The sequence below is a fragment of the Anomaloglossus baeobatrachus genome, chromosome 3 (assembly GCF_048569485.1).
Source record: "Anomaloglossus baeobatrachus isolate aAnoBae1 chromosome 3, aAnoBae1.hap1, whole genome shotgun sequence".
Lineage (NCBI taxonomy): Eukaryota > Metazoa > Chordata > Amphibia > Anura > Aromobatidae > Anomaloglossus > Anomaloglossus baeobatrachus.
Window position 1 is genome coordinate 85919261 of NC_134355.1, and position 17176 is coordinate 85936436.

At 45.8% G+C, this 17176-nt stretch overlaps 1 protein-coding gene across 1 annotated transcript in view; it reads right to left on the bottom strand.

Annotated features, from left to right (window-relative positions):
- The window catches only part of LOC142294998 (serine palmitoyltransferase 3-like), a 98658-nt gene extending 83447 nt beyond the window's left edge, over nucleotides 1–15211 (bottom strand). Inside the window, exon 1 of the mRNA XM_075338065.1 lies at nucleotides 15013–15211. Coding sequence (XP_075194180.1) covers nucleotides 15013–15042 — 30 coding nt within the window. The 5' untranslated portion in view covers nucleotides 15043–15211. The remainder of the gene's footprint in view (nucleotides 1–15012) is intronic.
- Between the last annotated feature and the right edge of the window lie 1965 nt (nucleotides 15212–17176).

The following is a 17176-nucleotide window of genomic DNA, read 5'->3' on the forward strand; positions in this document are numbered from 1 at the left end:
GAAGGAGCTGGAACTCCGGTCGCAGTGGGTAGTGACAGGGGGCACGGTGCTGCTACAGAGAGCAGGCCAGCTGCCTTGTGCTACAACTGGGCAGGGGCCAGGGATCGACAGGGTACGCGGACCCTAGCCTGGGAAGAAGCTTCATGCAGCCCAGTAATTCACCCGACGGGAACGGAGTCTTCAAGAACCGTTCCCCACCCGCTCCAGAATTGGGGTACTAGCGCAACGAGGGGGATAGGACTTTCCACAACCGTCCAGAAAATCCCAAGCGTGAACCCTGAGAGCAAGCTCACTTTGCTAGCCACGCAGGTGAGTGGAACCCGAGTAGTCTTAGGTGAAAGGGATCCATACGAAGGACACACAGTGCCAAGGGAGAAGGTTTCAGACCAACCAGCAACACCAAAGGGGCACGGACCCAGCGTGCTCAACCAAAAGAGACAGAGTATTCAAGAGTTTGGTTTACCCCTGGTGTCAGCGTCAATGACTTTGGACTATGTGAGTACCCGATATCCCTTCACTCACGACGGGTCCCCCACTCCATCCACCACCGAGCCCTGGGATCACCACTCTCCCTGCCCACGGAGGGGTTAACATCTCAAGCTGCAGCACCATGGTCCCCGGGCTCCCCCTCCTAAACGGCAGCGGTGGTCCCTCACATTACCCCACACCGTGAGTGGTGTCACGAATATTATTCCAAATCATTTTTTCCCCCTTTTTATTTCCGGGTAGCCGCTTGACCCTGCCTCGGGTCTGGAGACCCCTCGAGCCACTGCGGATCCGGGTCCAAGCAGCCCGTCGGCTGTCGCGGGGGCGGCACAGACAATTAGAGCCAGGCTGGGGGGTGAAGTCTAGTTGTGGGAGCAGCCTGTAGAATGAGACAGTCGGAAGGAGCAGTGGAGGAGTGAAGACCTGTGGTTTGGAGCTGGTGCAGCTCGGCCCAGGCTCAAGAGAGAAGGGGTCCTAGAGCCCACGAGAAGTGCGCCATACACCCGTGGTCTCGTTCCACAAACGACACATTGGAGTGGAAGGACTTGGCCACAGATGGGGATACGGTCCCTAGACTAGAGGAGAAGAACAAACATGCTCATCTAGTAAATCCAGAGGATAAGGATACAGCTAGTACCAAAGCCAACTCACACACGAATCCACTGGAAGGTGACCACATAGGGCCAAGGGATATAGCTTCAAGCCACCCGACAGGATCCGCGAACACCGGCTCAGGGCACTGTGTGCGTAGGCGCAGGACAGGCGAGCGAGAAGTCAGCGCAGGAAGATGACGAGGGAAGGAACATAAGAAGGGTGCACCAGTCTTGACCTCCGAACTACCTGGGATTGACTGGAGCCCATCACAGTGGAACCCAGCACTCCAAAGGTGGTCACTGACTAGTCGTGTTACCTTGGAACCTGCTACAGTGAGTAAAAACCTTGAGACTGTATCCCTGTGTCGCTCCGTTATTCGTCTGCGCCTCTGGCCCTGCACCCCCTCCATCACTGACTACTACCCCCATCGGCCCTGGGTCCCAGCTCTACCTGTGGAGAGCTATACCAACTCAGCTGCATCACCATCTGCTGGAGAGGTCCCATCCCGCAGCGTCAGCTATCTCTGGCCGAGTACCACAGGTGGCATCAAGAATAACTATCATCGCCCCTGTAAATATCTGACTCGCCCACCCCAGGGCTGTGGGACACCCGGTGCCGGGCCGGACTAGTCCGGTGGTAGTCAGTGGTGGCTGGGCCCGTCTCCGTGGCCCTGGTGGGTGTCAGTAGAATATGTGGCTTGCTGAATAAAGGTTGTGTTCGTGACGCCACCTGTGGTATGCGGCTATTAAGCCGCCGCTGCTGTGTGAGGCCACCGGGATGATGTTATGGCAGCAATGGTGGTACTGCTCCCCACAGGTGGAGCAATGCCCGGGGCACAGTTGGTGCTTGTGAATGTCTATGCAGCTGTAATAACAGAGACCACTCCAAGGGTGCAGTTCAAGTTCTTTACTCACAGTTCTTATCAAGGCCGGCAGGAACCCTTGGACTGCTGGGACCACTGTCAGGGACCTCCGCCGTTTCTGGGTGATTCAGAGAGTAAAAGCTGGTACCCTTCTCTTAGTGTCTCTTTCTTCTGCTGTCTTCCTTAGCCTTGCCTTTGTTAGGATGGACCTGGCTTGGCCTCCACTACAGCCTCCAGGCTGGGGGGTCACCTGTCGGCTGATTACCCCTTTTCTGGAAGTCTGCTATGGGTTCTGGCCCTGGGAGTCTACAACCTTCCCTGGGCCTCGGTTTTTACTGTTTGGAGATGATCTTTGCACTCCTCCAGTCTCTAGGGACCGTCCCCTGTCGCAGCTTGATCTCTCCACCGATGTTATTGTGGAACAGGCCACCGTAGCTCTAAACTGCCCCGACAGCTATACAGACTACCCGTGGCCCTGCGACTCCTTCTGTCTCCTACGTGGTGTCACCTGGACCCTCCGAGTCCCAGGATCTTCACCAGGAAGCATCTCCTTCTGTTTCTCTGCTCCTGACTGACTTGGAGCCTTTCTTTCCTTCTTTCTTTCTTTTCTTTCTTTCTTTTCTCCTCCTTGCCTGCCTCCAGCAGGCCTCCTCCTCCCTCCTTTCTCTCGTTCTTCTCCTCCAACTACATGCTCACTCTCTCACTCCCTGAGGTAGACTAACTAAACTTGACCTTCCTCTCTGTGTCTGTTCTCAGATGGCTCCTCCCACCTCCCCAGTTGCTAAGCTGTACCCTATAGGAGCAGGGATGGGTCTTACAGCCCCTCCCAGCATGCAGCATGGGGGGGTAACTGCCACTTTCCCTGGTCCCAGTATGTACCTAACAATGGGTGTAGTGTGGATTTACCAGGGGACCGGAGTTCACTCTCTTCCTCTCCCAGAATAGGGCATCACACCGCTGGATGGGGTGCAATGACCTGTGGCGACGGAAGCCTCAGGAGCGCCACATATCCTCTTTTCATAACTACACCTCCGGGGTCATGGAACCGAGCCTTGCCGCCGGGACATCCTATCCCAGAACAGAACCGGGGCCTGGTAACGAGTAACCCCAGGCCCCGGTGCAGGTGTGTCACAGATGCCATACATACACAGTATCAGACTTATAAGGCTGGAAACACATCTATGCGAGTAAAATCGGTCCGACTGGGCTGAAAAAAACTCGGCTGATTTTAGTTCACGTTAGGTGCGAGTGCAACGCAAGTGCGATGCTTTTTCTGAATAAATGAATGATTTTACTAGCGTGTGTAATGCGTGTGTAATGCGTGTGTAATGCGTATTTTTTACTATGTCATCTGCCATTCAGCGCTGCTACATGGCCGCTGACAGCAGACACAGACAGCCATGTAGCAGAGCTGAATGGCAGATGACAGCAGACACAGACAGAGCCGCACAATCAGAATGAACTCGGGTGAACTTCACCCGACTTCATTGTCATGCTGCGGCTCTGTCTGTGCCACGTCCTGATTAGCGGTCACCAGTGAATGGCTCACCGGTGACCACTAATCCCCCGAGTGACTGAAGTTAGCAGCCCTCTCTCATACTCACCGATCCCCGGCGTCGCGCTGCGCTGCACGGCGTTCACACTGCTCCGGCGGCTTTTACTATTTTGAAAAAGCCGGCCGCTCATTAAACAATCTCGTATTCCCTGCTTTCCCTGCCCACAGGTGCCTATGATTGGTTGCAGTGAGACACACCCCCACGCTGAGTGACAGGTGTCTCACTGCAACCAATCACAGCAGCCGGTGGGCGGATCTATACTGTGCAGTGAAATAAATAAATAAATAATTAAAAAAAAATGGCGTGCGGTCCCCCCCAATTTTAATACCAGCCAGATAAAGCCATACGGCTGAAGGCTGGTATTCTCAGGATGGTGAGCTCCACGTTATGGGGAGCCCCCAGCCTAACAATATCAGTCAGCAGCCGCCCAGAATTGCCGCATACATTAGATGCGACAGTTCTGGGACTGTACCCGGCTCTTCCCGATTTGCTCTGGTGCGTTGGCAAATCGGGGTAATAAGGAGTTAATGGCAGCCCATAGCTGCCACTAAATCCTAGATTAATCATGTCAGGCGTCTATGAGACACCCTCCATGATTAATCTGTAAGTTACAGTAAATAAACACACAAACACATGAAAAAATCATTTATTAGAAATAAAAAACACAAATTCCCTCATTACCAATTTATTAACCCCGACAAAGCACTCCATGTCCGGCGTAATCCACGGACCTTCAGCGTCGCTTCCAGCATGAAGGTGACAGGAGCTGCAGCAGACACCGCCGCTCCGGTCACCTCCAAGCAGCAACTGAGGTGAGTAGCGCGATCAGCTGGGCTGTCACTGAGGTTACCCGCTGTCACTGGATCCAGCGGTGGCCGCGATTAACCTCAGTGACACCTCAGCAGATCGCGCTACTCACCTCAGTTGCTGCTTGGAGGTGACCGGAGCGGCGGTGTCTGCTGCAGCTCCTGTCACCTTCATGCTGGAAGCGACGCTGGAGGTCCGTGGATTACGCCGGACATGGAGGGCTTTTTGGGGCTTATTAAATTGGTAATGAGGGAATTTGTTTGTGTTTTTTATTTCTAATAAATGATTTTTTCATGTGTGTGTGTGTTTATTTACTGTAACTTACAGATTAATCATGGAGGGTGTCTCAAACGCCTGACATGATTAATCTAGGATTTAGTGGCAGCTATGGGCTGCCATTAACTCCTTATTACCCCGATTTGCCAACGCACCAGGGCAAATCGGGAAGAGCCGGGTACAGTGCCAGAACTGTCGCATCTAATGTATGCGGCAATTCTGGGCGGCTGCTGGCTGATATTGTTAGGCTGGGGGGCTCCCGATAACGTGGAGCTCCCCATCCTGAGAATACCAGCCTTCAGCCGTATGGCTTTATCTGGCTGGTATTAAAATTGGGGGGGACCGCAAGCCATTTTTTAAAATTATTTATTTATTTATTTCACTGCACAGTATAGACCCGCCCACCGGCTGCTGTGATTGGGTGCAGTGAGACACCTGTCACTCAGCGTGGGGGCGTGTCTCACTGCAACCAATCATAGGCGCCTGTGGGCAGGGAAAGCAGGGAATACGAGATTGTTTAATGAGCGGCCGGCTTTTTCAAAATAGTAAAAGCCGCCGCAGCAGTGTGAATGCCGTGCAGCGCCGCGCCGGAGATCGGGGAACGGTGAGTATGAGAGAGGAGGGGAAAATGACCGACAGACTGTGAGAGAGGGACAGAGATAGTGACGGACCGACAAAGAGAATAGAGACCGAGAGGGAGAGACCGACTGACAGAGAATAGTGATTGACAGACATTGTGAGACATCGCTCGTTTCCAGTGTTTTAGGAAACCTGCGAGAAATGTATTGAGAAAATCAGATGTCACCAGGATGGTGTGAGTGCCGTCCCGTGCCATCCGATTTTTTACACGCTCCCATAGACTTGCATTGGAGAGACTCGCAGTAGAAACTCGCAAAAAAGCAGCATGCTGCGATTTTTTTCTCAGTCTGATTTGGACTGAGAAAAAAATCGCAGATGAGAGCTGAATCATTCACTAACATGTGTCCGATTCCAATGCGAGTTTTTCTCGCATTGCTCTACTGCGAGAAACTCGCAAGTGAGAAGCAGCCCTAAGACAAAGTGTACACGCCACCCATGCACAGTGTCAGACTTGTAACAAAAAAGTGCACGCGCCACACATACATAGTATAAAACTTGTAACACAAAGTGCACACGACACACATACACAGTATCAGACTTGTAACACAAAGAGGAGGTGTTGTGTAATCAAATGCAGCGCTCGAAGGTGTCTCCCTGGTGGCAGGATTTTCCTGTCCCCTGGGAATGGGATTCGTCCATTTTCCAAGCCTGTTGTCAAGGTTATTTAGACTCCCTCCCCTCTGGACCCCTGTTCAGACACACCAGCTGCAATGTCCACCATTGGAAGCATATCCTAAGATATTTTTTTTAACTGAATTGCTGGTAATTATATTTTATAGCATATTTTTATTTATTTCATAGCACCAAAATGTCCTCTCATCTACATTAAAATTATTAGTCCAGAGAATCGTTTTAATACCTAGAGCAAACTATTAAAAAATGCAATATAAGCGAACAGAGGATTGCAGGTTCCAGACTCTTAAAAAGACTAAAAATTAAAAAAAATAAAAGTTTTGAACAATCTAAACATTTAAATCACTGCATTTTGCCTCAATTAAAATAAAGAAATAAAAAAAATAAGCATGTTTGGTATTGCTGTGTCCATCAAAATCCAAACTATCAAAATATAAAATTAAAGAAAAACAATCAAAACGTAAGTATTGTAATTTTTTTGCTCACCACACCTCTCTAAGAGAATGGAATAAGAAAGATTAGACGTTTCCCACAAATGGATCTACCAGTATCTCATCACACAGGAGTTATGCCAGCATGATTGATGCTGGGACTTCAGTATAAGTGATAACTGAGTTCTGACTATCACAGCCAGGGGATTGGGGCCCGCATTGTACATGATTGTTGGACCCCTAAATAACGAGGATCAATAGCGTTCACATCATTTAGGGGACTAAGGGGTACTTTGCACACTACGACATTGCAAGCCGATGCTTGCGATGCCGAGCACGATAGTCCCCGCCCTCATCGCAGCAGCGATATCTTGTGATAGCTGCCATAGCGAACATTATCACTATGGCAGCTTCACATGCACTTACCTGCCCTGCGACGTCGCTCTGGCCGGCGAACCGCCTCCTTCCTAAGGGGGCGAGTCGTGCGACGTCACAGCGACGTCACACGGCAGGCGGCCAATAGAAGCGGAGGGGCGGAGGTGAGCGGGACGTAAAGATCCCGCCCACCTCCGTCCTTCCGCATAGCCGGCGTGAGCCGCGGTGACGCAGGTAAGCTGATGTTCCTCGCTCCTGCGGCTTCACACACAGCGATGTGTGCTGCCGCAGGGGAACGAGGAACAACATCGTACCGTCGCTGCAGCGAAATTTTGAAAATGTGAGACACTACACCGATGATACGATTACGACGCTTTTGCGCTCGTTAATCGTATCAAAAAGGATTTACACACTACGACATCGACAGCGACGCCGGATGTGCGTCACTTTCGATTTGACCCCACCGACATTGCAGCTGCGATGTCGTACTGTGCAAAGTACCCCTAAGAGGTGGAGTTATCTCCCTCTCTTACCCCATTGAAATCCCCACGATGTGATATTAGGAGCCGGATCATTGTCATGGCAACCCAAGTTCAAATGATGACCTCCGGGTATGCCAGGCAACATTGGCCGGATAGACCATGCCAAGAACATTCTGTCAGTGTCACGCTAGCAGGTCTTGTCATGACAGAGTGGAATGACACCTGGCGTGTGGCGCAAAAGCAGGGAAGAAAACAGGGAAAAAGATACAAAGGGTGCCCTGGTGAAAGAGAGAAGGGGTATGGATGACCCCTAAACACTCACCTGAGGCTGAACCCTGCACTCCCTATTGTCCCTAGATGCTTCCCCCCGCATGCATGATCACATGCCTAAGCCCTGGCTAAAACTGGGCTAGCGCTGTCTAGTGAACTGGGCAGCAAGACACTACTCTTACTACTACAATAACATAATATGAGGAGAAAGACAAATAAGTGGGAATCAAACAAACAGAACGCCACAGATTGCACAAGGATAACTTCTCCTGGGAGGTCAGCATAGAAGGACTATAACTAAAAACTGTGTTACCCGATCTGAAACTACATCAGAAAGAACCCCATGAAGCAACACAATTTCACTGAGAAATACTTAAGCCAAAGTTTTGGCATTAGGAGCAGATTAGGCAATGAAGTGTGCCATCTTGCTAAACCTATCCACAACCACTAAAATCATCATTTTTCTAGCAGATGTAGGAAGTACGGTAATGTAACTCATAGACAGATGCATCCATGGTCTATCCGCGACAACCAAAGTTTGGATCTGAATGGACGAGTAAGCGGGGTCTTAAAACATGCACAAATATTGCAGGTAGACACAAAATCAACAACATCTTAATGCAACCTTGGCTACCAAAAATGACAACAAAGAAGATCTAAAGTAGCATTACTACTTGGGTGACCAGCAAGAACCAAGCTATTATGTTCACATAAAATTTTAAGACGGATATTCGAAAGGCACAAATAATTTTCCTTTATGACAAGACACAGGGGCATCCTCCTGAGCCTTCAACAACTCCTCTCAAGATCTGAGCACACAGTAGAAATGACCTACTCCTCCTATAAAATAGGAATTGAGTCATCAGATCTACCTCTACCAGGGAAACTCTGGGGCAAAGCATCGGCCTTGACATTCCTAACCGCAGGACAGTAAGTGAACTTAAACCCAGTAAAAAATAAAGACCACCTAACTTGTCTAGGAGTGAAACATTTAGCAATTTCCAGATACAACAGATTTTTGTGATCACTAAGCACCATGAGGGTGATTTGTCCCCTCCAAGAAATGACGCCACTCCTCAAAAGCCAATTTAACAGCCAAAAGTTCCATATAGCCAATATCATACTTCCTTTTGGATGATGATAATTTTTTTGAGAAAAACGCACATGGACACCATTTACCAGGAACGATCCTTGTGATAACACAGTCCAGACCCACACTTAGGATGCATCAACTTCAACAATAAATGGTTGAGAAACATTGGGCTGAATGAGTACTGGTGCCATGGCAAAACATTCCTTTAGGGAGATAAATGTCTGGTGAGCATGTGTGGACCAATTAAACAAATCAGTACCATTTTGGACATGTCTGTGAGAGGTTTGACATCAAAGAAAAGTTCTGGATAAACTTTTAATAGTAATTGGCAAACTCCAGAAAGCATTGTAATACTTTCAGTTTTTCCAGAGAATCTCATTCTAGTACAGAATGGAGGTCACCTCCTAACACAAAGGGAACACCTGGGTAGTGTTACACTGGAGGGGAAAATTCCCGGCATGCGACGTAACAAAAAGGGTTCACAATACGGTAGACCCTTGTGCTAGGAAGAGGGGAGCGGGGTCACGTCCTAACATTCACTTGAGGCTGATCCCTTCACCCCCTAACATCCTTAGATGGTTCCTTTCCCCTGTGCGCTGATGACGTGCCTAGGGCCACACTGAACCTGAACTCATCCTGACAAGTGGGGGCCAGCGAAATGCTAGTCTTGTCACTACAATATGACAACACAAGGAAGGAAAGAATAACAGTTGGGGAAAGACACAATGAAAAGCACTCCTTGGTTACTTTAGTAGGAACCTTTGCAGCTGCAATAAAAATGACACCACAGCTATGCAGTGATGAGTTTTTGCCACATGGTCAGCTTAGGTATAAGCTATAGCTGGCATAGAGAAGAGTGAGGAGCGGTTATTTATAGCAAAAGGGAATGGCTGTACCTGAGGTTACAACTACCTGTTAGATCACTGCAGGATAGAAATGAACCTTAACCCTAACAGTATCTGATGGAATTAAACTCCAACTCAGGGTAAAGGTAAATGGTGAGTGGGCACTAAAGCGGACCTGCAATCCGCAATATGCTGTACCTTCTGATCCCAGATCCCCACAGAGATCACATGATGCACTCTTGACAACTCTTACTTGCCACAGGTGAGTTTGAGTGAGCATCACATGCTTGAATCAAAGTTGTTTACCCACAAAACTGGAAAGGCAACAACTATTTGTGCGTCCCATTTTTGGGGTTTTGTGTGAAATTTTGTCCAATTTGACTTTTTTCTCTTTTTTGTGTTGTTTCAATACACACAAAAGAAATAAAGATGTGTATAACAAAACGTTTGTAATTGCAATAATTTTCTGGGAGAAATACTTCATTTTCCAGAGCAATATCAAGGGTGCTAAAACTTTTAGCCAAGACTGTATACGCCCAGGTTATCATCCTCCACACAACCTGTGATCAGAAATGTTCCAATGTTTTTTTCAATTTAAGTATGGAGGGACAGGCACCAATTAAATAACCCCTTTGACCGCAAAAGAAAGAAATGCCTGTCTTACAGCATACCACAGAAGACCCATACTGAGGAGAGGTCCCTCCTAACTGCATGGGTTCAGCCAGGCCCCAGGGGAGGGTTTTCAACCCTAGGGAGTTTATTGGTTTATCCTTGATGCGTCTATCAATCCAATAGCTAAGGCCATAGTGACCTTTAAAGACCCAGGAGTTTTGTATAGAGAAAGAGCATCTTTTAACCTTTCAGACAGGCCATAACAAAAATGGCATCATAGGGCAGGGTCATTCCACCTGGTGTCAGTGGCCCATTGATGAAACTCTGAACAAAAATCCTCCGCAGACCAATTGCCCTGCTGAAACCTATGTAGCTTAGACTCAGCAAGGGAGACTCTGTCTGCATCATTCTAAATGAGACCCAGGGCCACAAAAAACTTGTCTCCTGACTGAACGGACTAAGAGTCAGTCAGTAGGGAGAAAGCCCAAGATTGAGGATTCCCTTGAAGGAGTGAGACAACAATACCCACCCACTGTTCCTCACTCCCAGAGGAGCGAGGACGAAACCTGAAATTGAGTTTGCAAGCTTCACTAAATACCTCAAATGTATACCTTCCCTACAAAACTGTCCATGAGGGCAACCTGGGTTTCTGGTTGAGTCTGACTGATTGCCAAGACCACCAGACCCATGGTCAGCTGTTGCTGTTACAAAACCCATGACCACAGATCTGTCACTTCCAGAGACAAACTCTGTATCTGTTTTGCATGAGGCGTGACTAGATCCATAATAGAGAAAAACTCAAAGTCCACAGCACCTTGGTCAAAAAGTAGATTGCCTGTGCAAAAAAACGCAATCAGCAGTTCAGGGACGGACGTCCATAATCAAGGGATTACTTGATGTAAAACATACCAAAAAAGAAGGATGACAGCGTCCCACCGGGTGAAATTCAATCCATGTTTCTTTAGGATGATGAAGACCAAATTGGTTAAAACGTTGCTATTTCACCACAACTGATGGAATAAACATGGATTGAATTTCACCCGATGAAACAATGTCTCATTTTTAGTAGGTCCATAATAGAATCCTGGAAAAAATGGGCCAGTTATAATCTAATGGCAGGGTAGAATGAGTCCCTGCATGCGGCGCAAAAGCAGAGAATAATCAATGACAAAGGTACAAAGGGGGTGCCGGCGATAGGGAGAGTGGGTATGTGTGACCCCTAAACACTCACCTTAGGCTGAACCCTGCATGCCCTATAATTCCTAGACGGGTCCTTCCCCATGTGCATGATCATGTGCTTAAGCCCTGGTTCACCCTGGCTAGTGAGCTGGGCAGCAAGGCACCAGTCTTACTACTACAATAAGACAACATGGGGAGAGAGACAAAAAGTGTGAATAAAACAACAAACGGAACTTCACAGCTTCCACAAGGACAACTTCACCTGGGAGGTCAGCATAGAAGAACTATAATTGGTTCATTGTAAACTAAGGAGTGGGTTTAAATAATGAAAGGGAGTGGCAGCAAGGTGCAGCAGCTGAGGTAAGAGCTATGGGAAATCTCAGCAGGATCATAAAGGAACTCTTAACCCCTTCAACACCAAATTAAACTAACTCAGCTTTACTCATGTTAAGGCCTTGCTCAATTAGCGTATGGCATGTGATATGCTAATGACACTGGGGACTCACGCTCTACTGCGAGTGTGACCTGAGAGTCAACTAACTAGGATCCTATTCTCTCGCATATGGTTTTCAGCACTTTAAGGGGCACAGTTTTTAAAATGGTATCCATTTCGGGTATTTTCTGTCGCATAGGCCCCTAAAAATCACATGAAATAGATTTGCAAATTTTGTTGGAAAAATGTGAAATTGCTGGTAAACATTTAGTGTTTATAATTTCCTAACAAAAAAATGATGTTTCACAAATGGTGCTGATGTAAATTAGACATAAGTGAAGTGTTATTCATTAATGATGTGTTATGTAAGTATCTGGTTTAAGGGTATAAAAACTAAAAGTTAAAAAATTTAAAAATGTAACATTTTTTGTCAAATTTTTATTTTCATAAATAAACGCAAACCATATCAGCCAAAATTTACTACTAACATGAAGTAAAATGTGTCACAAATAACTATTCTCTAAATCATTGGGGAATATTAAAGCGTTCTATAGTTATTACCATACAAAGTGACACTGGACAGAATTGTAAAATTTGACCTAGTCTGGAAGGTGAAAACAAGCATTGGGGGTGAAGCGGTTAAAGTGTAACTGTTGTTTTAATTTTTATTTCATAAATTAGTAGTACCCATAAAAATAAGCAACTTGGTATATATCTTATCAGACAAATTTGCTTCTTTCTCTGCCAGAATTGATCAGTCAGTATCAAAATTCTCAATTCTGAGGTAAAATCTGTATTCAGTGAAGACTGAGATAGGAGATGGCGGCTGTTACTGATGAGAATCTATGTAGATAGAAGAGGGAGGAGCTGGAGGGGAAGGGAGGAGCTCTGCCCCTCACCCCTCTTCTATCTACATAGAATCTCATTAGTAACAGCCGCCATCTTCTATCTCAGTCTTCACTGAATACAGATTTTACCTCAGAATTGAGAACTTTGATAATGACTGATCAATTCTGGCAAAAAAAGAAGCAGATTTGTCTGATAAGAAATATTATAAAGTTGCTTATTTTCATGTGTACTATTGATTTATGAAATAAAAATTAAAGCGACAGTTACGCTTTAACTACTTTACGACCAAGGACACACTGGTATGTCCTTGGTCACCTACCTCCAGTTACCGCACATCTCTCCTGATCTCATCAGCAGACATGTCTGGCTAACAAGTGAAGGTGGATCGGAGATCCACTCTCACCTGTTAACCCCTTAAGCTGGGTTCACACTAAGCGACAGCGACAACGACGTCGACAACGACGTCGACAACGACCTTGTAAGTCGCTGTTATGATCGCTGCTTAGCTGTCAAACACAGCAGAAGCAGCGATCATAACGTCGCTGTGCTACATGTGCAGAGAGCAGGGAGCCACGCTTAGCGCTGGCTCCTTGCTCTCCTAGGTACAGTACACATCGGGTTAATTAACCCGATGTGTACTGCAGCTACATGTCACAGTGCAGAGAGTAGGGAGCCGCGCACACTGCTTAGCGCTGGCTCCTTGCTCTCCTTGCTACAGTATACATCGGGTTAATTACCCGATGCGTACTGCAGCCACCTGTGCACAGAGCAGGAGCCGGCGCTGGCAGCAAGGGCGGAGGCTGGTAACGAAGGTAAATATCGGGTAACCAGGGAAAGGTATTCCCTTGGTTACCCGATGTTTACGCTGGTTACAGCTTACCGCAGCTGCCAGACGCCGGCTCCTGCTCCATGCTCGCTTCATTTCGTCGCTCTCTCGCTGTCACACACAGCGATGTGTGTGTCACAGCGGGAGAGTGACGACCAAAAAATGAAGCTGGACATTCAGCAACGACCGGCGACCTCACAGCAGGGGCCAGGTCGTTGCTGGATGTCACACACAGCGACAGCGACGGGACGTCACTGCAACGTCACAGAAAATGGTGACGTAGCAGCGACGTCGTTGTCGTTGTCGCTGTGTGTGACACCAGCTTTAGATCGCGCTGCCAAATACTGACAGTGTGATTTAAATGACCGCGGGAGGGATTGCGACGTTCACCACCACCATTGGCGACCCTGTGACACAATCACTGGGAGCCAATGTGTTGTAATGGTAACGCGGGGTCAGCTGATGACCCCTGACACTGCCATGACTGTGAGAGCTGACAGAGCGCCGCCACTCACAGGAACGCTGCATTTCTGCTGATCAGAGAAATGCTGCAGTGATCGGACTGTGCAGTAATAAATTCCCCTAGGGGTTCTAGTAAAATAAATAAAAAATGTAAGAACAAGCTTTACAAAATATGAAAAATAAAAAAACACTCCCCTTTTGCCCCATTGAAAATAAAACAGTAAAAAATATTCACATATTTGGTATTGCTTCATTCAGAAATGGCCGATCTATCAAAATCTAAAATCAATTAATCTTATTAATACACGGTCAAACGCCAAAATTATGTTTTTTGGTTGCAAAAATGTTTTTAAAATGCAATAAAAGGCGATCAAAAGAGCACAACTACACAAAAATGGTAAAATTAAAAACGTCAGCTCAAGACGTGAAAAATAAGCCACCACTAAGCCTCAGATCCCAAAAGATGAGAACACTATGGGTCTCTGAAAATTCTGAATTTTTTCCCTCCTTAGATAAAAGTAAAAGTATACATGTTTGGTGTCTACAAACTCATACCAACCTGATGCATCATGCTGATATGTCAGTTTTACCATATAGTGAAGATGGTGAATAAACCACCCCCAAAAAAACGCGCAATTGCACTTTTTTCACTATTTCTCCATATTTGGATTTTTTTTCCCATTTTCCAATGTACTATTGGGTAAAACTAATAATTTCATTCAAAAGTACAACTCGTCTTTCAAAAAGTAAGCCCTCATATGGCAATATTGGACAGAAAAATAAAATAAACTATGGCTCTCGGAAGAAGGGGAGGAATTAACTAAAATAAAAAATGGAAAATTGCAAAAGAGGTTAAATATTGTCCAAATTGGTATCAATAAGAAAACAAGTATTCACAAAGATTGATAGAACTATAAAAAAAATGTTGTGGTTCCTGGACAATGGTGACACAAACCAATTTTTTCATTTTACAAACTTTCAAATTGTTTTCACCAATAAAATAGTAAAAAAAAAAATCTATAAAAGTTTGGTGTCGCCATAATCATATTGAAAAAAAATAAAAAATATAAATACACCCTTACAATAAGTTATGGTTCTTGGAAGAAGTGGAGAAAAAAATGCAAATATGAAATAAAAATTGGATGCAGAGGCAAGAAGTTGAGGAAATACACTGTGACTGGTCGTATACATTGCCCAAAGCCGGGGACTATTATGGGGCGTTCTTACATTTTATCCAAATTCATTTTTATCAATCATAAAAAAAAACAACAAAAGTTTAGGATTAGTTGTGAAACTTCTTACCTTTATGAGTCGGTCAGTCCTCCTGGCCATTCTCCTACGCTCCTCAGCCAGTATGACTGCTCGTCAGTCCGTCCTATTCCTGTGCTAGACTCTGGGCTTTGTCATCTTTGCTTTATATATCCTTCTTTACCGGTCTCAAGACTTATCACAACTGTCTTCACCAGTAATGAACCAGCAACTGCCATCTGCACCTTAACAAATGAGCATTCAGCATGTTTGTGTGGGCTGTGCAGTACCTGGCACTGCTATTTACAAATATTAGCTTGGCATACAGCCCAGCTATAAGGAAGTGGAACTCTGGAACCATAACTGGCAGTAACACTCATTATCAGCATTCTTTGAAAAGGCAGCCGACACATAAAATGTATCAAGCACGGGAGTTTGTAAAAGAAAAATATTATCCCCAAAAAATTATCTTTGTACAATAATATAACGTATATATGCCCATAATTGTGGTCCCTTAGCCAGATAGAGTAGTTAGAGTATATACATTTACAGCATTTTTGTCCATTTCTCTTCTTGTTGCTGACAACTAGTAACTCTAACCATTAACACTCTCTCTGATCCTGATATTGGGGCTTCACAGAGTCCAATCTGACAAAAGCAAAAGATGTACAGTACAGACCAAAGGTTTGGACACACCTCATTCAAAGAATTTTCTTTATTTTTATGACTCTGAAAATTGTAGATTCACATTGAAGGCACAAAAACTATAAATTAACACATGAGGAATGAAATATTTTTTTAAAAAAGTGTGAAACAACTGAAAATATGTCTTATATTCTAGGTTATTCAAAGTAGCCACCTTTTGCCTTGATTACTGCTTTGCACACTCTTGGCATTCTCTTGATGAGCTTCAAGAGGTAGTCACCGGAAATGGTCTTCCAACAGTCTTGAAGGTGTTCCTAGAGATGCTTAGCACTTGTTGGCCCTTTTGCCTTCACTCTGCGGTCCAACTCACCCCTAACCATCTCGATTGGGTTCAGGTCTGGTGACTGTGGAGACCAGGTCATCTGGTGTAGCACCCCATCACTCTCCTTCTTAGTCAAATAGCCCTTAAACAGCCTGGAGGTGTGTTTGGAGTCATTGTCTTGTTGAAAAATAAATGATGGTCCAACTAAACGCAAAACGGATGGAATAGCACACCGCTGCAAGATGCTGTGGTAGCCATGTGGTTAAGTATGCCTTCAATTTTGAATAAATCCCCAACAGTGTCACCAGCAAAGCCCCCCCACACCATCACACCTCCTCCTCCATGCTTCACAGTGGGAACCAGGCATTTAGAGTCCATCCGTTCACCTTTTCTGCGTCGCACAAAGACACGGTGGTTAGATCCAAAGATCTCAAATTTGGACTCATAAGACCAAAGCACAGAATTCCACTGGTCTAATGTCCATTCCTTGTGTTCATTAGCCCAAACAAGTCTCTTCTGCTTGTTGCCTGTCCTTAGCAGTGGTTTCCTAGCAGCTATTTTACCAAGAAGGCCTGCTAAACAAAGTCTCCTCTTAACAGTTGTTCTAGAGATGTGTCTGCTGCTAGAACTCTGTGTCGCATTGACCTGGTCTCTAATCTGAGCTGCTGTTAACCTACAATTTCTGAGGCTGGTGACTCGGATAAACTTATCCTCCGCAGCAGAGGTGGCTCTTGGTCTTCCTTTCCTGCGGCAGTCTTCCTGTGAGCCAGTTTCTTTGTAGCGTTTGATGGTTTTTGCCATTGCACTTGGGGACACTTTCAAAGTTTTCCCAATTTTTTGGACTGACTGACCTTCATTCCTTAACCCCTTCAGCCCCGGGGCACTTTCCGTTTTTGCATTTTTGTTTTTTGCTCCCCTTCTTCCGAGAGCCGTAACTTTTTTATTTTTCCGTCAATCTTGCCATATGAGGGCTTGTTTTTTGCGGGACAAGTTGTACTTTTAAATGAAATCATAAGTTTTACCATATGGTGTACTGGAAAGCAGCAAAAAAATTCCAAGTGTGGAAAAATTGCAAAAAAAGTGTGATGGCACAATAGTTTTTGGGATGTTTTATTCACGGTGTTCACTATATGGTAAAACTGATGTGTGGGTATGATACCTGAGGTCGGTGCGAGTTTGTAGACACCAAACATGTATAGGTTTACTTGTATCTAAGGGGTTAAAAAAAATTCACAAGTTTGTCCAATAAAA